Below are 23,929 nucleotides of genomic sequence, written 5' to 3' on the forward strand. Positions count from 1 at the left end.
CTGTCACAATCAGATGCAGCTGCTTACCCCGAAGAAAGGCATTTGTGCAAAAAGCTACGAGGACAAGCATGGAGGCACAGGTTTTGGAAAAGTTACAAAGAAGTGAAGGAAAGTATATGAGATTGGTGCGATTTGCAGTTTTCCACATATTTCCTTGCTTATGGATAGAGAATGCATAAAGTTGGTAGGGTCCTAGTTTGAAGGCTGAACTCCCTCAGGTAAAGCTTCTAAAGATTTTGCTGAGAGGGAAGGAAGTCATCAGGACTTGGCTATATTTAAACTGATTTGGTTTGTATAGGCCACTTACTTCAGGAGCCCTTCAGAAAGCATCTATAACTATATATGTTTTGCAAGTGCCAAGAGATAAGATCATTTTGGCAGAAACTTTCACGAGTTCTCAGAGATGCAATCAGACAAAAGCTTCATTCAAGCTCTGATGTATGCATCTTAACAGATGTGTCCAAACTCAAAGGAATCCCATGGGAACAGTGCAACTGAATCTCTTTGTCTGTATTGATAGTTAAAAGAGTTATTCTTAGACATTGGATGGTCCATCTGTGAAGGAATTTGTTCCAGACAAGGGAAAAGCAACATCTTTGCAAGGAGTTTCCATAGGACTGAGAGGCAGGTTGGACAATCATTGGAAAAACTGCTGAAGCAATTTTTGTGATTTTAAAGAACACAGAATTCTTGGAGACCTGAGATTCTGGTAGGGAATGAAAGTTGAGAAGGAAAGTGAGGCATGGATAATTTTCTTAAAATCCATGAAACAATCATTGGCAAGATGTTGACATGGGGGAGGATTTCCTAAAATTATGTTTTAACAAGGGACTGGGGAGTTTATATGCATTAAATAAAATGCACTTTTATAAACACTGTTGGTGATGGACCACATCTGAACCCTTTGTCCATACATGCTCAAGTGACGTGGCTGACTTGGTCCAATTCCAGCATTTTTTAGCTTTCACAGGATGGGAACTTTGAGGCAGTCTGTTTTCTTTTTCTCCTTCTAAATTCTGATATTTGTAGCTTGGTAGCCTTCCAGCATAATGGGGAAAGGCAGAGAGGGAATCTCACAAGCGTCCTGAACGCCCCAGAGCGTTGAGAATGCATGTGGGAACTGTGTTTTCATTTTCTTGAACAGCTAGAGGGACCCACCATTCCCTTCCCATGAATCAACAAGTTTGATTTGCCTGGGGCTAATGTAGAGGCTAGATGGATCTGAAGGTGGTTTGACCTCATCTTTGTGTTTTAGGTTTCCTGTGTTTCTCTTTGAGGTTCTGTGGCAGGAAGAAAATGGATACAGGCCCTTATGGTTTTCCCTCTGCCTCTGGAAATTTGTGGCTATGATTCCCTAGGAACTGCTCTGGAGCTTTCAGATGATCTCCACTCTCAGAGGGGAGGAAGGGGGCCCTGATTCTACCAGCTTCTTTGTTTTCAGAGGCAGGCAGTATGTCAATAGTAATTTCATCTGTATTTTTGCTAATCTATGTATGGTATGTATTAGCTAATGCTGAATATTTTTAGTTTGTTTTTGGTGACCTAAGAAATGATGTATGTTTAGATATCTATTTTAGATGATATAATAATAATGATACAGGCCTTTTCTGTAGCAAACTAATCTGACAGCAAGGACATCCATAGTTCTCAAATACTGATGGCGTGACACTTAATTATACTTTTGTCTTGCAGAATGTTTGAAATTTTGTTTAGTAAATGCTTCTCTTTTTAACAATCGTAAATGGTTTCTATGTCCTGTAGCTTTATAGTTCTGTTTGTAAGATTATCGAAGAAATATCAGCCAGGAATGACTTGTGTTTTCATAGAAGCAAATGTATGTTGCTTGAATTGTGTAGAGACAGAAGTAAGTACAAGTACAGATATGTAAAACTATAAGCTGAGCTTGCCCTGTTGAAAAAGCCATCACAATACACTGAAGAATTGGCGATGTAAAATGTTGTACTACTGATAGGAACTGGTCTCTGTATTCCTAATCAGTACACTTAGTAAGTTTTGTCAGGTTGGTCTCTCGGGCTTTTCTTCTCATGAGAAATGACTAATAGCATATGGTACTTCAGTTATGAAGTCAGTGAATATGTTTTCAGAAGCAACTGTGTGACTTTGGAGCCTAAGTTTCACTGATGCATAAATCACTTACATTTATAACTCACATAGATGCTTTTGAAAATTTGTCTCATTATCCTAAATATTGATTCTCTTCTTTGATGACCCTGTAATACTGGCTTGATGCTAGGTTGTCAATTCTTGTGGTATTCGGTGCTTTTCTTACTACTTTCCATCTAGAGAACTTTCAGTGATAACATGTGTAATTTTAGCTTTGGTTTAAAACAGCAAGTTTCTAGCTTTCATGATTTCAGGGGAGAACTTGAAGATACGTTCCCAGTGTATCTCCTCTTTCTAAGTACCAGGGAAGAGGATAAAAAGTATTTTTGCTCTTTACAATTCCATAGCTTCCATTCTTAAGATTTTGAGGTTACTGAGTTAATAATATTGTGATATTTCTCTTTGTAAGTCATGCTGCAGCCACTGAGACATACTGTAACTGTCCAGTAAGATAGCTGCATCTGCTTCTGGGTTTACCTGTTTTATGTCTTCAAAGTCTGTCCTCCATAGATTTTTACTACGATTCTTTAAGTTGTGAGTCTTCTAGTAAATCCTTCCTCTATATGTTGGATGAGTGTTTCAATTGCTTCAGTCATTAAATGAGTGACTGATGAATACTACACAGTTATCTATCACTGTTCAATGTATTAGGATGTTCTAGTACTCTTTTGTTGTTTGGGGTTTGTTTGTTTTTATATGTATTTTTTGGTTTTTTTTAATAACAGTCTCCATAAGAAGGCATTCTCCTTCTCCCCCTTGAGCTAGGTTACCTTCTTCCATCATCCTTCATTCTGAAAATTAAAGCAATAATGTCAATTCCACTGCACAATTTCTCTAACCTGTTTGATTACCTTCACTGCTTTCAAAGATCAGTAGTCTAGCTAACCCACTGAGTCTACTACTTGCCTACTTAGTCTATCAATCCACATAACCTACAGCACTTCTTAGGTACCGGTCATTGCCCTGTAAGTTTTCTCTGTCCGATGTGTTTAAATAATATTTTATTACAGTGGTTTTTTTCTCTAAATTTCCTCTTCACCCTACCTAATCTTTGTTTTACATCTAGCCTGTGACAGTTCATGCTTGTTCTATTAGTGTCACTTGGGCATGATTTCCATGTTTGGAAGGATACATTTTCAGCTTTAATGAACTCTCTTATAGCTTGTTATTTAACCATTTAAGTGTTTTCTACTTCCATTTTTATTGTTGTTGTTGTCCTTGGATATGCATATGGACTCTAATAAACTATTATTAAGGCTACCTCCCTGCTGATCTTACGGATTTTAATTCCTTATCTTTTCCTTTCAGACTCTTTCTGCCTCACTTCCTCTTCTTTTTTTCCTTTTAATACTTGTTCCTCCTGAAGTTGCACATACCAAAACTGCCACTTTATATGATCTGGTTGAAGGATATCAAACATAATCAAGCCAATCATTGTTACTTCATGTCTTAACCATACATGCTACTTCTGTCATCTCCTCTGTCCTAATCAGGTGAAAAGACTAAGCCAAATGTACCATTGCCCTAACAAGGTCTGCAGAGGGACACTTCATGTAGCAGAGTCAAACATAAAAGATTTTCCAGTGCTTGACAGGTGACTCTTACTTGAAGGAAACTAAAGCAGCTACATCTCCATCTCCATTTGTCCTACTGTGTGTTGTTAAAACCATGTGGAACTCAATGCTTACATCTCTTGGTTAGTCCTCTGCACGCTATAGAGAGATGCCTTCCATGCTTTGAGAAACATTGATGGATGCATTAATTGCCTGGTTTTTTGCAACTATGCAGCTGCAGAGTTACAGATGTAAAAATAGAGTTGGTCACCCTCCATTCCTTTTCACCACCATGATCTGTCTAGCATTGGAGCTTTTTGTTCTTTTCATCTAAGCTTCCGTAGTCACTTTCTCCTGTTTTCTCTTGTTTACCTGTGGTAGAGTAGCCATGTAATCTTTGTGTGGTGTTCTCACTCAATAACTTGAGAACAAGGTAGGGCCAGTATTTGAATGAGAGAAAACCAAAACAATTCTTGTATTGTTCTCGGCTGAACAAAGAGAGCTCTTTCATTCAAAATGTTTTTGAAGTGAAGCCTTTAACATGGTACTGGGAGAGAACCTGAAGCATAAAACCAAGATACTGTTTAATATCGCCTACTAATGTTTATAAAGTGTGCTAGGGGATCTTTGGGGGGAAAATCATTGTATTTCCACAAGAAACGTGGTGTTTGATCTGCTCTGTAGGTGAAAGTCAGTTGTAAGCCATCAGAGTGCCACTAAACTCCTTCATTTGCATCAGGGTATTTGCCTTGCAGCTTGGTGCACGGTGGATGACAGCAGTGTGTTCTGGCTGGCACTGTGTGTTCGGGTTCCCAAGGACGCCAATTATTACTGTTTCTAGAGGGAATGCCATTGCACCATCTTTTCATTTATGTTTTCTGTGCCTGTTTTCATTGTCCATGGAGTCATTTACCAGGCTAAAACAACATGAAATCTGGTCTTATGTATCTACCACTCAGGAACCGGAATACAAAGAGAATTCAAGATCTCTGGTTAATCTGTTAGCACAAATAGCTACTTGAGGAATTAACTGTGCCTATGAAAAAAGGATAAACAAATCCTAGAACCCCTACTCAACCAAGCTTTGTTGTGTTAAACACTGAAAGGATCTCTGCCCGGCTGGGATGTGCAATATATACTCTGTATCAATCTGTGACATGTGGTGAAATGTTTTTTCTTGAAAGCCCACAAGAGAGAAGTAGTATAAATTAAGAGTAATCTCACAACAGCTATTTTTGAGTTCTTAACCAGTGAAAATGTAACTGTAGCAATATTGTGCATCTATTAAAAATCTTGAAAGTCTCTTTATAACTAGATGATAGGAGTGATAACGTGTAATTTATTGATGTTACACAGGTAGCGAAAAAACCACAAAGTAGCAATTTTTGTGTGAAAAGGGGTATGATAGAGGAAATAAAAACAGAGCAAGGGACTTCTCCCCACAGATTCTGCCTGTGTGTGCAACCATGTCAGCTTTAACAAAAATACCTTGTGCTTTGATCCTATGCAGCATTTCAAAACGGGGCATATTCCCTGTATTCAAAAGTAAAACTCACAGATGCTATCTCTAATGTTTTTGGCTGAGGGTAGAATGTGCCTGAAGGCAGATCTGAAAAATAACTCTCATGCACTGTATTGATATCACCTGTTGGTGTCTGCATGCTTGTGTATACGTGTAATTCCTGGGCCTTTTCCCTGTGGGGAGGGGGAGGGGGGGAAGCATTGGAGCTGACAATGTACATTTAATGCTACAGATCCATCTGATGATATCAAGCCACCCATGAATGCTGTGTTCTTAATTATTGCCTTCATTTATTAGTTTAAAGCATTCTGTGATACATTTCTCTTCCTATCAAAATTAAGTAGGTGATTTTGGAAATAAGTCTGCTTCCAGGAATTGCAGAAGTCTCACTGAGGACAGACTTTTTCCCTGTGGCCTTCAGCATCGTTGATGTGAGCATGTGCTGTTTTCCACTGATATTTAAATCTGAATTATAAGCAGGCGTGAACACTCATCCTATAAACTCAAAATAAAGAAGCCACAGTCTAAAACAGTATGAATCTCTGTCTCACGATATTTCTAAGTTTAAATACTCACCAAAGCACCCAGTTGTACTAGTTAACAATTACCCTTTCACTAATAGATAAAAAAGATAAATGGAAAAAATAACCAAATAAAATATAGCATTTTCATGTGATAAGCTTTCCTCTACTCAGGGCTGAGACACTGCCACTGGAAGAGCTAAAAGCATCCTTTTCCAGCCCTGAGGACTGACATTACAGTTTTTCGTCCATTCTTTGTTTCTCCCATCACCCAGTAGTTCTGTGATCAGAACAAAATCTCCTACATTGAAAGGCCTTTCTCTGGAAACACAGAGGGTGTAAGCAGTGCTCTTCCACAGGCGGCAGCTCTCCCACCAAAGTCAACCATTTCTGACTGCACCATTTTCCTAACAGACTGCTACAAACACTCCCTGTAGAGGATTCTAGCTTGAATAGAAACCTGCTAAACAGGTAATTATTTTAAGAGGTTTTAATCTATATTTTCCTTTTAACCAAAGCCCACAGGCTTTCAGACTTACTGTATTTAACCACACTCAAACTGATAAAGCTTTTCCTCCTTGTCTTTCTGCCTGGGGGGAAAAACCTAACAATACAGGGCAAATGTGAAAGAGTTCATGGAATAGCAGTTGTTTCTTTTGGAGACATGTTTTAATATATTTACACTTATTATCCTTCTAATTCATTCCTCCTCCACACTCAGCTCCCACTTCTAGTCCCAGCCCCTTCTCCTCCCTAAACAATGCTTCTGAGAGAGCATATAAGCTTAGACAGTCCACGACAGTGAGATGGTCAAAAGCAATCCCTGTTCACTTTCCTAATGGGTATTCAATCTGAAATACACTATTAGGATTTAAAGAAAAGCCCTTAAAGCAGGTGAAGGTATTCTTAATTACTACAGCAAGCTTTTAATCAGCAGCATAGAACAGCAAAATAAGTCACCTTGTTGGCCTGCATTTTCCGAAGAGTTTATTCTTTTTTTTCCAAGAAGTGTCCCCCTATTCTTTGTTTGGGTGGGGAGTGCTCACACCATAACTTCACCGGCGTTACTGGCCCATCTTGCCTCTTCCCTGTTCAGTGGCTGTCTTGCTGCAGGTCAGCGAGTGCAGCGTGCCCTCTGAGTAATGGCACCTGGCACTATGAAGGAAAGCTAGCAATAGATGCACCTAGATTTTTAAAGAGCCAAACTGCCTTAAACTTATAGCCAGTTAAAACAGTTGGGCGATGCTGGGGCTTGGCAGGATCGAGTATGAGCTCTCTGGGAACAAGTGTGTGCGGCTGAAACAGTTTTCATGTAGAACATGAAAATGTTCCCTACAGAAAGGGTGAGCATACCCTTGTTTCTCTTCCTAGGAAATGGTGCCATCATGTGGCCACATTATTTTGTTTTCTCTGTTTCCAGTTAAAAGAGGGCAGTTGTACGGTTTTCTCCCCTTACATTTTAAAAAAAAGCATTAAAATGCTCTTTGGTGGTCCTATCTTTCACTAATATAAATAGGTTACAGCTGGCTGGGGCACAGGAATTAACACCCTTGTAATGATATGGCCAGCCTGTTGAAATCTCTATTAATGCAGCTATGACGACAGCTTTGGTGGTTCTTCTGTTAACGTAGTATATGTTGCTTGGAGGTGGTGTGGTTACCTAAAGGAGAAGCAGCCTCTATCAATGCAGTCCATGTCTACGTTAGGGGAATATGATGGCATGGCTGTAATGGCAGAGGGTCTGCAGACAAGGGCTAAGAGAGGAGCTGAGAGAAACAGAGCGTGTGTATATGTGTGCCAGTGTTTACAGCAGAGGTGTATTGGACTGGACCCCAAATATGTGCCTGGGAATAAAAATGGCTTTTGAGTATACCCTTTTATATTCTAAAGTATCTTTGGAGTTCCTAAAATAGCAAGAATACAAACTGGAGTGAAAGTGGGAAAAATAAATGCCCTGGCTAAAAACTGAGTGTTTCGTTAACTTAAAAATAGCTGAATGTGCTGTAACACTTTCAAAGCCCTTGGTCACCAGACTGCTAAGAACTGGAGCTAGTTTTTACAGTTGTAAGTAGGATACTTACCATAAAGAGGTATAAAGGAATCAAGGCACTAGAGCAGTGTGAGAGGAAAGCTTCATTTTTGTAAGCCTGGAGAACAAAATCTGAAGAGACCTACAGAATTAATTCTTGATCTTTCCATAGTGCTTTTTATCCAAGGAATGCAGAACAATTTGTTAAGATGAATTAAGGTGGGCAGTCCTTCTGCAGAATTGCGTGCAGGATGCTGTCCCTGTTCTACATGTGAAGCAAACTGAGGCACAGACATTGCCGCCCTGCGGATTGTAGAGCAAACAGGATTAGTGCTGACGGACTCCTCTTGCAGTCTTTCAGGCAAAGCACAGGAGGGTGATTCAGTGCCCGCTCCCCAAGCGTGTAGGCTGAAATAGAGGTTTTTATGCTTGACATTGGGGATTTATGCCCACTAGATATAGAAGCAATTTTATGTACAGAATACCTATGGTTTAGTCTTCAGCTTTATGTAGAATGAATATCTCATCATTAGGTAGATCCTAAAAAGGACAGGGTAATTAACTGAATGCGTTGTCGGTAGGAAATTTGCTGAACATTCTCTCGTCTGCAGAAAAAGCCTGTCTCCTGAACAAAGTTTAAGCAAACTCTTTCTTATTAGCCATCTACTCAATATGTTTGTTCCTTGGAGAATAAGGTTGTGTTTGTGTGTGCATGCATTTTTGTCTTTCAAATAAATATAGTTATTAGACTATGAAATTTAGAGAAGTTTGACAGCTTTCAGAACACAGTGATTCTTTCTTCCATAGAGTGTATTACTGACACATTAATAGATGTTGTGCTGGTAAAAATACCGTACTTCCTGTTAAATGTAGACTGCTACATATTTTGATTCTAACAACAATCTGGTAGGGTTAGGGCAATTCGTGTAGTGTCATCTGGTGTTTGTTTTGGATAGATATTATAGAAGGAGATACTGATTTTCAAGATGTTCAAGCAGATGATTGGGTGAAAACTCCAGCAAACCTTTGAAAAAACAGAAAGCAAGGGCTGCTCGTGGTCAGATCTCCTGCTGAAGATGCAAATGTTCTTCTGTGTTCCTGAAACTCCATACAAGCTTTTCCTCTTGCAGGCCCCTGTTCAGAATGAGGCCAAATATTCTGGAGAATTGGTCTTAACAGGATTGGCTAAATCGGCCTCTCTAGCATCATTGAGATATACTGAGAAGTCAGCCACTACCAGGTTTTCAGGATTTGAATTCAAGTCACTTCCCTGAGTGGAAAAAATGTTGCTCCACTAAATTTGGTCCCAGAGAGTTGGAACCTGATGCAGGACTAATTTTGTGTATGGAAACACGTGTGAATTTTTGCTCTGTTGATCCAGTTTTATTTTGGAGTAACTAATTTAAGAACAACAGAAAATAAAACTTCATCACTAGGAATAAAACAGGTCACTGGAGCTGAAGAAAGCACCCATGGTTATGATGCTAAGTTTGGAACAGGAGGCACTAATGTATGGAAATGAGAAAACTTCCTATGGAAATTGTGGGGCTGTAGTAGCTTTCATATGTTGTGATGGAAATGCTGTATTTCTACTGAACTGTTATGTTTATGCAAGAGTTGAGATTTTCATTCCAAATTAAGGATTCTGACTGAGATATGTCTTTATTGAGGAAAATCTGTAGAGTTTTGTTTTTATAACAAAGCTTTGTTTGCTTGGTTTTATTTATTCTGTAAGGTTTTTGAATTCAGAGTATCATATATGAAGTATCTCAGGCAACTGTTTCATTCACCTCACTCGGATAGAGTACTTTATCCACTCTAGGGCAGTGCAGTTTAAGTGATAGAAGGACAAACTGGATAGAAGATGGAAGAAGATAAGGATGAGGAGAGTACATACAACCAGTGAGAGTGATTGGGAGACCTGAGTTTGTATTTTCTAGAAAAGATAGGTCTAAAGAAGAAGAGTGAGGCACCTTCCAATATATGAGCGAGTGCTATAAAGAGGGAAGTGCTCAATAGTTCTCTGTGTCTGCTGGAGGAAAGGATGAGTAATTGGTTTCAAAGTTAAATACCAGGAAAAGTTTCTTGCTATAAAGATAGTAAACAGTCTGTCTGGGGAGGCAGTGGAAATCCCCCATGTTGTTTTTTGCAAACATGTTGTTAGATAAATTTCTGAAAAGGTGGTGTAGGTAAACTGTTCCCACCACAAGGAAGAGCAGTAGACTAGATCACTGTCTGAAGAACCTAATGAATCCTTTTGATACAGCCAGGAGACTGTGGTCACCCAACACTTGGTGCAGAGACCAAGGTTTAGAGATTTCCAAAACTACGCATGGTAGAAGAAGTGAGTAAGGAGTAGATGGTAACGCTTGTCTCCAGAAGCAGCAGGTTACTTTAGTTTGTGGCACTCCCAGGAACTAGCTGCTGGATTACAGATGGCATGGAGAAACAGCTCTGGAAGCAGGAAGAAAGCCTACCAATCCAAACTTCCACATCTTAGTCTTAGCCCAGGATGTTCTTTCACCTAGGGAGGCACTTGTCATTTTGATTATAAAAATGTAAAGACAACTATATTCTATATGAGACATAATGCCCCCAACTTTTCTACTGTCTCTCGGACTGTGTATTCTTCTCAATGCGAGGCCTGAGAAGCCTGTCAGGAAGACAAAATAGGCACCAATACCAAGCTAGTTCTAGTTAATCTCGCCTAAGTATCAGTGAGATGGGTTGCTAAACAATTTTCTAAATGCTACTGCAGAAAATGGAGGCAAAACCACAATCTATATCTGTCTCAGCAGACCTACCAATTCTCAAGGATATAAGACGATTATTCTCTTTGCTCTGTAAGTATGAAAGCAAGACAGTCTTTGGGGTTTATTCTGCAAGTTATTCCTGTGAAAGACCACACAGTAAGTTTCGAAAAAGAGCTTGGATTCCAGCATCCTAGGCAGTTTGCTTCAGGTGAAGGCTATGCCCTGAGCTACTGCTGGGTTACAGTAGAAGTGATGGTTTCATCATCACTGTGTTTCTAGAAATGGTAGTTATTACTGTGCAATGAGGTTTGAGATACTGTGATTTTAAAAGACACTAGAGAAAATCAAATTCAGTGATACCTTTCACTTATGAGCATTAAAGCTGTAAGCCTTGGCTTTGCAGAAAGGGACATCTAGTGGCTGTACAAAAAAACCCTTAGTAAATACATTTTAAAACATACAATGTAGCCATTTGTGTGTGGCCTGCAGTCTTCAGTATTCCATACATCTTTGTACCGCTACTACATCATGTGTTTGCTGGGACAATTTTTTTATGGTTTTGGCAAACAAAAAAATTACCTTTGCAATCCATACCTTTCTAGCTTTATGTAGATCTATGTGTGGTAGCTTTGGCAAATAGAGAAAGCTGCCTTCAAGCCGTGCTTGATGTACCTCACTGCTGCACATTTTCTATGGCATCTTCCAGGATTCCACTGCCTGCTGTTTCCTTCTGCCATTGCCTTCCCCTTTGGTACTGTATTTGGAGAGGTTGTCATTGTTATTGTCATGGTAAAATCTTCCTTCTTTTGAATGCCCATGGCATAAAAGTCAGCAGGAGGGGTGGATGAGATTCAGGGAAACACTAATCTAAGCACTCAGTCATGTATTACACAACAAAAGTTTTTTCCTTTCCCATCCACGTTGTGCTCCTTCTTACCAGTTGAGGATGAATTCCATGCATGTTTCTGTGAATAGCCTGACAGTTTAATCGGTACATTTGCATATGGGCAAACGGAGCTTTTTTCAAAGTTGCACAGTAATATGTTTTACCTTTATGCCATGCCAGCTTCAAATTGCATCCCAGGAGGATTGCAAATGTGCATAATCTGTGCAGTTGTCTGGGCTTTTTTTCTTTTCTTTTTTTTTCTGCTTTTTTCTGCCTTTTTTTTTTTTTTTTTTTTTTTTGAACTGGCAAACACCTATTCATTGCCCATCTGGGTAAGAATGGCCTTTGCATTTTCACACCCATTCTTTCCTATATGGTTTGTGAATACCCCTCCAATCAGAACTTGCTTCACAGAAAGGGGACAAAACCATTTTACAGGAGTTTCTCAGAATAAGTCCATTGGAATCTCTACATCATGTTTACTGGACAAAAAAAGGGAAAGGGGGGGAGCACTTAACAAAGACCACTTGAATTTCACAGAAAGGTTCCCACTGTCTCGAGTTTAAAAGAGTGGCAGGCCTGAGAAGAGCCTGAGACAGCAGTCTTTTTCCTGAGCCAGGCATTCAGTGCAGTGACAAGTAGGTGAGTGTGCGCGTGTATAGCTGGGTCTTGTGAAGAGCTGACACACTTTCTGGCTTGTCCAAGGCTCTAGCAGTCTTTGTCAGAATGTGGCATTTACTTTAGAATCAAACCTGCATTGGCAAGTCTACCTTTTACGGGGAGCATCGACTTTGAGGTTAGAACAGCATACAGTAAGAGACAACCACAAAACTTGGATCTGGCCACACTTCTCTGTAGAGAGGGAGAGGAGCTGCATGGGACGGCAGGTTTTGCTACAGATCAGTCTCTGGAATTTATTAAAGCTGCTCTTTTATACTGCTGTGGTTCGTGTAGTAGCACATCTGATATTATTGCAAATTATTTGGTTGCCTGTACTTTGGATAGATAGGGTTTTCAGCGTTGAATGTCATGGAAGGTGGCCTAGGAGAAACATTCTCAAAATCTGCATTAGCTTTTTTTACCATTTGTTATGTGTCTCTTCCACCCACTCATCTTGTTTTATCCTTAAGGAGTGAATTTCAGTTCTTTCTCAGTTGAAGAAGTGGTAGATGTTCCAATTTCACTTGAAGAAGTAAAGAAAAGACATGTTTGCATAAAAAGGGAGCCCTAGAGCCAAACCAAGTAGTGATTGATACTTCCTGATGGAAAGATTTCTAGCATACTGATAGGCCACCACTCAAAGGGAGGTGCAGATAAATGGGTAGCTATGCAATCACTTGCCATAGCCTACAGTGGGTCTTGAAAAGAGGTGTCATCTATTTGTCATTAATTTTCCACCCTTCTGTTTCCCCACCAGTACCAAGCTTTTACCAAGTTCTCTTCCTTTCAGATCAAGGATTCTGACTTTTAATTTAAATACATTTTGAATCCTTGTGTGATCTGATGTGGTGGGAAAGGAAGCATCTGGAACTGCGCTGGAGGCCTCTGGAGAATGACTCTGACTGCAAGGAGGAGGGAATACATCTCCTCTGTACATTTCTTTGTGCAATAATAGTTGCAGTGCCCGTGAAGGAAAGTCTCCCAGTTTCTAAGATGTTTTTCCAGTCTTATGGTCAGTCTTATCAGAGGAGGAAACTCTGCTTTCCTGGCAGAGCTTATGAACAACCTCCATGATACTGTTAGTGGTTTCCTCCTAGTTTCTGCTATGTGAGCATGCCCCCAGTGTGCTAATGTCACATGGGAATTAGTACCCTTCTGACACTGGTTGGTTTACATCTGTTAGTATCAGACTTCTTCAGGCAGCTTGGCCCCATCAGGGTTTCCAGTTCCTGACCTTCATGTTTCCCTTTTATCATTCAGCTACTTCAGAGGATTAAAATAACCACCTGTGTCCAAGGTGGCTTCTCTTTGAGGCACCAGAATAGAGAGTGCTTGAGATATCAGGAGTGGATAAATGAGAAGGAAAAGGCAGAGAACGGAGGATGACACATTTGTAAAGCACCCTTTAGGCTGGAGAAGAGGGACATTGTTGTGGTAAAAGGCACGTGTATGAAACTGCTTTAATTGCCATTTATTTGCTCTGCATATTTCTGTTAAAATAGACAATGACAATAAGCTAGTTTAATTTTCTCATGCTTCTGTACCAAATTTCACTTTTGGATTCTCACACATTAACAAGTATTTGTAGCAAGAGCGCTTGTAGCTTTTGTAGGAATATTCAAGACAAACCACCTGTAATGCTAGTGGTGATTTTGCAGTAGTTTTTTCTGTGTACTTTTCTGGGAACTGAGGTCATGCATGTACTACAAATGCTAAGAGAAAGAAATTATTAATAAGGTTTTACTTGTTTACCACTCAAAGGGTAGTTGGTTCTTCATAGTTAAAAGGTGAAACCGTAGTTTCTGCCCATCAAAATCTAAGTAGATGAAAAGTAAATAAATAACAAGAAAGGAAATGAAAAAGCATTAAAACCAAAGCAAGCAAGATGGAGTAGGGAAAAGTGGATCGAGAGATTGAGAAGTTACTTTTTAGTCACTTGTAAAAGTTAATTTTGAAAGATATGTTGGCTCTGTACCTGAATTGGTTGGTGCTTTTCTAAACTGTTCGCTATTTAGGATATTCAGCCAAACTAAGACAAAGTTTTCCTTAGAGTAAATGTCTGTAACTTTCCAGTTTCTGTCAAGTAAATAACAGCAGGAGAACATTTGTTTTTATATGATGGCATTCTGGTGCCAGTCAGAACTTGGGATATGCTAAAAATGAAGGGGACAGCTCATGTTAACTTTTTGCTTTGGGTTCTTGCAGAGGACTGTTTGTCACTATTGGGTAGCAAATGTTCTAAACCGCGACCCCAGACAAAACTCTGCGTGGGATTTTAGGAACATTTACAGCCTAAATCTTGAATCACATTTGGATTTTACAAAGTGACTGCCAGTTTTTTGATACAAGTAGCTGTACCGTAAAATGCAGGATCCAAACTCCTTTAAATACCAATCTAGATAGAAATCACATTTTCATATAGACCCTTTGCATTAACAAGTTGGTGTAAAGTGTTATTAAAATAAGAATCTGATCTTTTCTGGCTTGGGTCCACATCTAAAATCCAGCTTTAATCCATGTGCTTGTTGTTCACAATTGGCTGGCTGTGGGCTTTTTAAAGCCAGATAGGCTGGTAGGAAGTCCAAGGCCCAGGAATCTGGTTGGAATTTCAGGCCCAGCTACACCTGTCTGCATCTGATTTTGTGCAAAAATTCAAGACTTGAGCTTCTGCAAATGAGTAGCAAAATTTATTTCTAGTTTTATAAAGGTGCTGTCTTCTTAGCAGTGCCTTTGTATGTGATTTTTACAGTATAATCTGTTTCATTTACCCAGCGGGCAGTCACCTTTGCCTGTGGCTCTGCAGAGAACAAGACTCCATTTGTTCTTTTTTTTTTTTTTTGTCACCTGCTTTGCTACAGGTAACATCAGTTGCAAGGGGATGACAGAGCGCATTCATAGCATCAACCTTCACAACTTCAGCAATTCTGTGCTCGAGACCCTCAACGAGCAGCGCAACCGTGGCCACTTCTGTGACGTGACGGTCCGCATACACGGGAGCATGCTACGCGCCCACCGTTGTGTGCTGGCGGCTGGCAGCCCCTTCTTCCAGGACAAGCTGCTGCTGGGCTACAGCGACATCGAGATCCCCTCAGTGGTGTCAGTCCAGTCTGTGCAAAAGCTCATTGACTTCATGTACAGTGGGGTGCTGCGGGTCTCACAGTCGGAGGCCCTCCAAATCCTCACAGCTGCCAGCATCCTGCAGATCAAGACTGTGATTGATGAGTGCACAAGGATTGTCTCACAAAATGTGGGAGAGGTCTACCCGGTGATTCAGGATTCTGGCCAAGAGACACCCAGGGGAACACCCGAATCAGGCACCTCGGGGCAGAGCACCGACACAGAGTCTGGCTACCTGCAGAGCCATTCACAGCACAGTGTGGACAGGATCTACTCAGCCCTCTATGCCTGTTCCATGCAAAATGGCAGTGGGGAGCGCTCTTTTTACAGTGGGGCTGTGGTCAGCCACCACGAAACAGCCCTGGGGCTTCCCAGGGACCATCACATGGAAGACCCCAGCTGGATTACCCGGATCCACGAACGGTCACAACAGATGGAGCGGTACCTCTCCACCACTCCGGAGACCACACACTGCCGCAAGCAACCACGTCCTGTCCGAATTCAAACCCTGATGGGCAACATCCATATTAAGCAGGAGATGGAGGATGACTATGACTACTATGGCCAACAGAGGGTGCAGATCCTTGAGCGCAATGAGTCTGAGGAATGCACTGAGGACACTGACCAAGCAGAAGGCACTGAGAGTGAGCCCAAAGGGGAGAGTTTTGACTCCGGAGTCAGTTCCTCCATTGGCACTGAACCCGATTCCATGGAGCAGCAGTTCATGGCTGGTCTGGGCCGGGATGGGCAACAAGAACCTTCCCAAGCAGATCAAAATGACGTCCCTGCTGATGGCACTCAGCCACAGCAACAGCAGCAGCAGCAGCAGCAGCAGCATGTAGATGCCAACTCTTCCTCGCCAGAGAGAAGCAATGACGTTGAAATGGACAGCAAAGTACTCACAGTCAATAACAGCACCGAAAAGGGGGCTTTGCAGCCTTCTGTCAACACAACTGTTGCCCAATCATTGCCAACCACACAGATCTACTTACGCCAGACAGAAACCCTCACCAGCAATCTGAGGATGCCACTGACTCTGACCAGCAACACTCAGGTCATTGGCACAGCTGGAAACACCTACTTGCCTGCCATTTTCACCACACAGTCTGCTGGCAGTGGCCCTAAGCCTTTTCTCTTCAGCCTGCCCCAGCCTTTAGCTGGCCAACAGACACAGTTTGTGACAGTGTCCCAGCCTGGCCTCTCAACCTTTACTGCCCAGCTGCCAGCCCCACAGCCCTTGGCCCCATCTGCGGGCCACAGCACAGCAGGTGGGCAAGGCGAAAAAAAGCCTTATGAGTGCACTCTCTGTAACAAGACTTTCACCGCTAAACAGAACTACGTCAAGCACATGTTTGTACACACAGGTAAGAGTATGTCCCTTTGGCTTATACACAAAGCCAGATCAAGTCATTGAGAAACATGGACTTAGATTCTGTTTCCCAACCTGCCAGCCCCCAGCACATACAGAAGGGAGAGGTTATCCAGGGAGCTGGTATCACTGAACACTTTCCGAGCTTACTGCATTGAAATTGAGCCCTTGCAGATACATATAGGTCCCCTACAGGGGCCTAACTGTGCATCGTGCAGCAACAAGCTCATTTTACTTAGAGTAGAATGTGTCCTGTACCCATCCAAGGAAATGGTAAGCATTTGTTGTCCCCTGCAAGCTGGCCCAGCAACATTAAGTTGAAGTGGCATGAGGAAACTGTAATAAGTCATTAAACAAAAACTGTATCTACCAAAAAAGGGCATCCCCCTTTAAGTTTTACAGCTACGGGGGTTTAAGCTCAAGTGACGATGATTGGCCTGAGTTTAGGGAAAGCTCATTCCTGGTGGAGTTGCAGCAATAGGTCCAGGCCCAGGTGTTACGCACACTGCCACATATTTGCTAAATCTCACATATTCCTACAAGAAAGTAAATTTGGAGGTTTTTTCAGGAAGTTTTTCTGTACTTCACTGAAGCTGATTGCTGTAACCTCCTGTGTCTTGGTAAGTCAGATGTTTCACTAGCTGTGAGTACAGAAACATGGGACTCAATGAGAAAAATTTAAAATAATATGTGTACAACACAACATCAGCACCCTTTTTGTTTAAAAATGCAACTCCTTTAGTATATGGTCTTTTGAGGCAATACAGGTAACCTTATTTACTACTAAACCAAAACTGCCTTTTCTAGCTTTGTCAAGTTAGGCTTCAAAGCAAGGAGGTATGTGTATCTTACATGGACAAGCTATCCTGGGTTCAGGACTAAATTTTCCTTGCTTTAGGCCCTTGGCTCATTCTGACGTTGGAGAGAAATTCTAGTTTAGAGAAAGAGTAAATATTTCTCTCACCAAACAGTGGTTTTGTTAACGTTAGATCTTAAAATAAATGCTGGGTTTATGATACATGGAGTAGAACCTAGAGAAATTGCCTAAGGTATGGGAGGAATGTAAGTCATGCCTCCCCATTGTATCCAATACATTTCACTTCCATGTGCACATGGAAACTTTTAATTTCTATTTATCTATTATTATCACTTAAATTAAAAATTCCTCTAGACATCTGAGACAGACATACACGTGTACATATACAAAAAGGTCAACTTCTCAGGACTGGTACAAAATGTATGATTGAAAAGATCAAGAATCCTGAATCCCAAGATACACTTCGTGTCTGTTTATGTTCTCCATCTTTCTGTTGTGGATGAGAAGCTAAAATACTATGTAGATAGTGTTGTGTAATTCAGAAAAATAGCCCCTTCAGAACACAGTCAAATCTATCTGCCTGCATCCTTGCTATAAAGGCTAGAAAGGCTTTTTCACAAATAGCTTCACTGATATTAGGTGCTTTATTCCACCCCCGCAACTACGCACTGCATTTGGTATTTGGAGTTGGATAAAGAATAATATTGAAAGACCTGACCTAAAATATTCCTAGCTACTACACATAAAGTAAGACAAGGAAACTGATAGGCATCTTCAATCATGAATTAATATTTTATTTGTGTGGGTCTGAGAATGCCCAAAATAATGAACTTTGGCAAGGAGAGAATTGGGTAGATAAATGATTTCCAAGTTCATTTAGGAACTAAGTGGCTTCTGGAGTCTCTGGGAAAATAATTGCGCCTTAACCAACAGGGGGCAGGGCTTCAGAAGACCCTTCTGAAAATAACCTTTATATGTACCGACTCAGAGGAAGCATGTCTGCTACCTTGTCTAGTGCTGGACAGGATCATTATGAAAACTGTGAGAGGAGACCCCACTGTCAGGGTGACTTTCCTCATCTCTGTTAAAGGAAGCCAGGCAAAGTGTCTCTGGAAAAGATCCACGGAAAAAGGGAAAGATCTGGGAGATGCAAATGTTTTAATTAGTCTTGCTGTTTGGAGGGCTCACAAGAGAAACCAAGGAGGAGCCTAATCATAAACCAGAATTCAACAACCTAAAGACCTCTCAATTCCTGTATGTTTTTATGCTTCCAAAAACTACACTTGGAGGTAGCTTTCAGTGCAATGAAAGCACTGCAATGTAGACTCAAACCTACCTCCCTTTCTTCTTTCAGTTGGATACAGACGTACTGGAGATGGATATTTTTGTGTGTTCCCTGCAGGATGGCTTTAACATATCCCACAGTGTAGTTCTCCAAGACATGCAATGTTGTGGAAATACAGTGCTAGCATGCATGCAGCGTCCATGCACCTTATAAGCCATCATTGTATTCTCCTACATGTCACACTGTGTTTAATATTCAATAACTGTCCCACACTGCTGTCTAAAAGCAGTCAAATATGAAATAAAGAACCAAGAGGAGGAACATGCACATTTAATTCACGGAGCAATGTTTTATCTGATTCCAGATGAAGAATTTTGGGAATAAAGAATCTACAGTGCTCACTTAGGAAGCACATACATTTGCATACAAAAAAAGAAAACCTAAAAAGTTTTTAGATCCTTAGGAGAGATGAAATCCCAGGAAGGTTTTGAAGCTAAGATTAGAAAGCCAGAACCCGATGTGTCATGGAAGCATGTGCAGGCAAAAATTAGGGTGTTTTTATAGCATAGTCTTAACAGGGTCTAGAGCAGAGGAGACTGACTTATTGCAAACTCTGGGATATATATTGCCTAAGGCCAAAAATGAGCATTGTAAATATAATCAGTCTCTTGTAACTTAATCAGAGATTATTATAGCTGACACACTATCATTTTCCACATAGCACGTGTCAAACATATTGGCCTATCTACACTACTATGTTCAGCAAAGCCAGCAGGAAAGTAAGGACTTAATGTGTTTTGACCAAGTGTCTTTCACTGAGTAGGGGCAAACTCATCATTGGTGCAAGGAAGAGCAGCACGTGGATTTCATTCACAGATGTCACCATCATATTGTTCAAACTGTGAAATGAAAAGAAACAAAGACTCAGAGAGATAAAAAAGTAGATCCTTCCCATCCAGTCCATATTAATTATCTCCTCTTAAAATTGAATATAAGTAGCGTATTGTAATCTCACTATCCAAAGCGTAAATTATATATTACCACAGGCAGGAGATGGTCCCTGAAGATTGACTCTTCAGGATTTAAAACAGTGCCAGACAGATTGTAAAAGGAGGAAGCAGGATGTCTGTGAAAGGAAAGGATCTCTGCTAGAGGGGAAATTGCAGAATGACCAAAGGAAGATAATTTTTCAGTCAGTGAAACTGGAGGATCATTTGAGGATCATTTTTATTGTTTCAGAGGTATGGTACCATCTCTCTCCCTGACAGTTTTAGGGATGATGAATTACCACACCTGAAATATACCACAAGTGATTCAGAAAACAAATTAAAAAGCAGCTTTTGATGGGGCATTCAGGGTGTTGGGTGTTGTCTACATTATTGATGCAGCAATGTATCATGAAAATGTTGCCTGATACCATGAAACATGAGGCCATGGCATTGTCTCCCAGAAGAACTCTGATCATGAGGAGGAATTAAGAGTAGTCTGGACAAACTGATCGTATGTGCTCAGCTAAATTTTTTTTCAGTGTAGTAGTCACTGGTTTGTCTGGATATGATCAGATTTCACTTATACAAGTTGCCAGAATCAGTTTTATAACAGTCCTGGGTGCACAAGGCAATGTGGTGGAGGACGTAAGTATTTTATATCTCTGGTTTACCTGAGAAGGTGTTTTATTTAATTGGCAGTCAAGTAATTTAAATTTCATGTCTGTTGAAATTGTTGAAATTGTTGAAAACAATGGAATTTTATGTGTTAGGTTGCCCTTTGTGTGGTGCTGGCTGGCCTAGGCAATTCTGTGTATTGAGGTACACTTTTCAGTTACTCTTATTCTTGCTTTGGCTATGAGATTTGATCAGGAAAAGGGGCAACAACTGTAACCCTTTTATAGAGAGTTTGATTACTTTAGCAATCTCTTGTGTTTCTCTTCTGAGAAATTTAAAGCAATTTGACAAAAATGAGTGTGTTACAGATCAGCTATCTGGTAATCACTAGCCTTGTCCATCTTTTTATTGCATACACATAGGGAGATGGAGGCACTGAAAGGTAAAGTAACTTGACTAAGACATGTCTAGAAATGAGCATGAGAGGGCAAGGCAGGAGCATGGCCAGGAGAGGCTGTGCCATTGAAACTGGGGGTAGACACCAGGACCTGTTAACTCTAGTCCTGTCTTTGTCAGTGCCTACTGTGTGAACTTGAAGAAATCACGTGAGCTCCTGTGTGTGGATTGGGAATACATATAACCCCCTTTGTAAAGCATTTTGAAACCTCTGGTTGCAAAAGATTTTGTGTATCGAAACATGCTTATTAACAAAATTACTCTTTCTTAGCCAGAGCACCTCTCCACAGACCCCCGTGAGACTTACCATTAGTTTGTTGGAAAGAGTCATACAGAGCTGGTTTAATTTTATTATCTTTTTTTGTCTGTTTTCCTTTCTTTCTCTCTCATTGGTAATGGGCAGGTGAGAAACCCCACCAATGCAGCATCTGTTGGCGTTCCTTCTCCTTAAAGGATTACCTAATCAAACATATGGTGACGCACACTGGCGTGAGGGCATACCAGTGCAGTATCTGCAACAAGCGCTTCACCCAGAAGAGCTCCCTTAATGTGCACATGCGCCTCCACCGTGGGGAGAAGTCCTACGAGTGCTACATCTGCAAGAAGAAGTTCTCCCACAAGACCCTGCTGGAGAGGCATGTGGCTCTGCACAGTGCCACCAACGGCACACCTGGAGCCACCGGCACCGGCGCGAGGGCCGTCCCTGCCGGGGTGGTGGCCTGCACGGAGGGGACCACGTATGTCTGCTCTGTCTGTCCAGCTAAGTTTGACCAAATCGAGCATTTCAACGACCACATGAGGATGCATGTGTCAGACGGATAAGTAGAATCTCTCTCTCTCTCTTTGTTATGAACAAAAAAATAGAAACAACAAAAAAAGCTATGGCACTAGAATTTAAGAAATGATTTTTGTTTCGTTTTTACCTTTATTTTCCTCCTTTTTTTGGGTTCGTTTCATTTTGTTGTTTTTGTACTACATGAAGAACTGTTTTTGCCTGCTGGTACATTACATTTCCGGAGGCTGGGTGAATAATAATTTTCCCAACCTCCCTTGGATGGTGGCCTTAAGGCCAGGTAGTGCTTCATGAGCTCCACTGGTTGGATCTCTAGCTACTGGCCTCTAAATACAACCCTTCTTTACTACAAAAAACAAACAAAAAAAAAACAACAAAAAAATAAAAAAAAGACAGAAAAAAAAAAATTTCTTTTTTCTCACTTGTGAAGAGCACTACAAAAAAAAGAAACAAAACAAAATATATTACAAATCTACAAGGCCTACTGTCGTTATAAGTACACCGCTCGCAGTGTTTCAATGGACATAATTCACAATGCTGACCGCTTTTGGACTTCACAGTATCCAGTTAGAACTGTGGAATATTTTGCTTCTGGTTGAGCAGCAACCAGAGGAAACAAGGCCCTGCTGGTTTCCACCACGTGTCTGCTTTCTCTCACACACACGCATCCACAAACACACAAAAGGGCTGAGGGGAGTGCAAGGCAGTGTGGCTTGGATAATGTGGAGTCAGTCCCTGCAGGGTGAGGATAAAGAATCAGAGGTTCCTCACCTGGATTCTGCTCCATCCCACGCTCTCTGGCGCACCCTCCCCGCTGCTTTTCCCATACCACCACCACACCACCTTACAGCAGAAACCAAGAAGATTCAGACAACGAGCAACGGTGGCTTTTTTGTAATTTATTCAGTGTCTTCGCTGAGCCCAGGGCCTCAGCACAATCAAGAGGGACTTTCACAGAAGGCAAAGAGAAACACAGAGGAAAATCAAAGATATCAGAGGTTGCAACCTATGGATCTAGGTACAAGAGAAGGGTTAGTTCCCACAATCTTTGCAAAAAAAAGTTGCATCAGGATTTATTCTTGTGGAAGAAAGAGGAATAGAGGGTGGGTGGGGAGGGGAATAATAATTAAAAAAAAAGAGTTCTTGGGACTTTTTTAATTCAAAATTTTATAGAGGGGCAAAAGTGACGTTTACCAGATAGAATGCTGATTTTTTTAATATATTTACAACAGTATTTGTGTAAAAAAACAAAAAAGTGAGATTGTTAAAAGTAATTTTTCTTTGTTTTCTTTTTTGTTTTGCGTACACTGCCACTAATATCTTCTCTTTTATTATATATATGAATATATATAAAAATATATATTTTATTTTAAATTGAGACTGTTAAGGTTAGCTAACCTGCTTCCAGATAGAGGGGGGGGAGGGGAGATGATCTTGATTTTTATTTTAAAAAAGAGGAAGGTTGTTTCTTAATTTTCTTTTCTAGTGTTATTCTCTCTCTCTCTTTTCTAATGGAATCAAGAATTACCTGGGTCGATGAGGGGCTCTGTGAAGTCATCTGTGAGATTATCTACTAGAGTTTGTGCATCCTGCAGTATCATTTGAACTGCTACTTTGTTTTTGAATTACGTGGTTCTCTTTTTGGCTCTTACCAAGGTTCTGTTGTTTCTTTTTTTGGTTCCATCTCAGAATTTATTTCTGCTGAAGGGAGGTTCCTTTTGAGAAAGAGATTTTTCTAGCAATTTTCCCTTGTTTTGGGGGATGGTAGAATTTGTAGTCTTTTTCTTTTCTTTCTTCTTATTTGAAAAAGTAACAAAAGTTTTGGAACTGTGTAATAACTAGGATTTCCCTTCTTTTTGGTCACTGGACAAGAATTAATCTGCTGTATTGTTCTCTCATCCCTGCCTTGCTCGCTAGAGAGCTTCCATATTTGTGTGGGAATCTGATCCTGCCCCTGGTAATTTGTGCTGATGCCAAAATAACTTAAAATGTTACCATTGCAAATAATCTTCCCTTCTTCATTTGCAAAAACATCTAACAAAAACATCTAATGCGGGCCACATCCCGCATTCTCTGCATATGCAAAGCTATGCAAGGAATGTAGGATCAGTGTGAAAGATTGATTCCTGATCTGCATATATATGTTGGTGTTTTGTATTTTGTTTTATTGTGTTTGGGCTGGTGTTCTCCCTAGTTGTCTTCTGTGTATCTATGTGAGGATTTTTCCCCCAAAGCCAACTCCCAAAGTACATGGGTCCTTAGTTCAGTTGGATCAGTGTCTGACACTATCTTTGTCTTGCTTGAAATCCATAGCTAGGATTTGCACCAGCTGCACTCTGGACTTTATATTTTAGGCAGAGAAGAAGCACCTAACAAAAATATGCAAAAAGAAAAAAAAAAGAAAAATTGCTAGTTTAGCTTTTACTTGTGTCTATATTTA

The 23,929-nt window shown here is 40.7% G+C and overlaps 1 protein-coding gene across 1 annotated transcript; it reads left to right on the forward strand.

Moving 5' to 3' along the window:
* The first annotated feature begins 14,501 nt into the window (after positions 1–14,501).
* ZBTB20 (zinc finger and BTB domain containing 20) lies at positions 14,502–22,325 on the forward strand. The gene is made up of 2 exons (XM_082005313.1): positions 14,502–16,529; positions 21,100–22,325. The coding sequence occupies exons 1-2, from the start codon at positions 14,927–14,929 to the stop codon at positions 21,516–21,518; spliced, it is 2,022 nt and encodes a 673-aa protein (XP_081861439.1). The 5' UTR covers positions 14,502–14,926; the 3' UTR covers positions 21,519–22,325.
* The last annotated feature ends 1,604 nt before the right edge of the window (positions 22,326–23,929 follow it).

The sequence above is a fragment of the Phaethon aethereus genome, assembly GCF_964289735.1.
Source record: "Phaethon aethereus genome assembly, chromosome: 1".
Lineage (NCBI taxonomy): Eukaryota > Metazoa > Chordata > Aves > Phaethontiformes > Phaethontidae > Phaethon > Phaethon aethereus.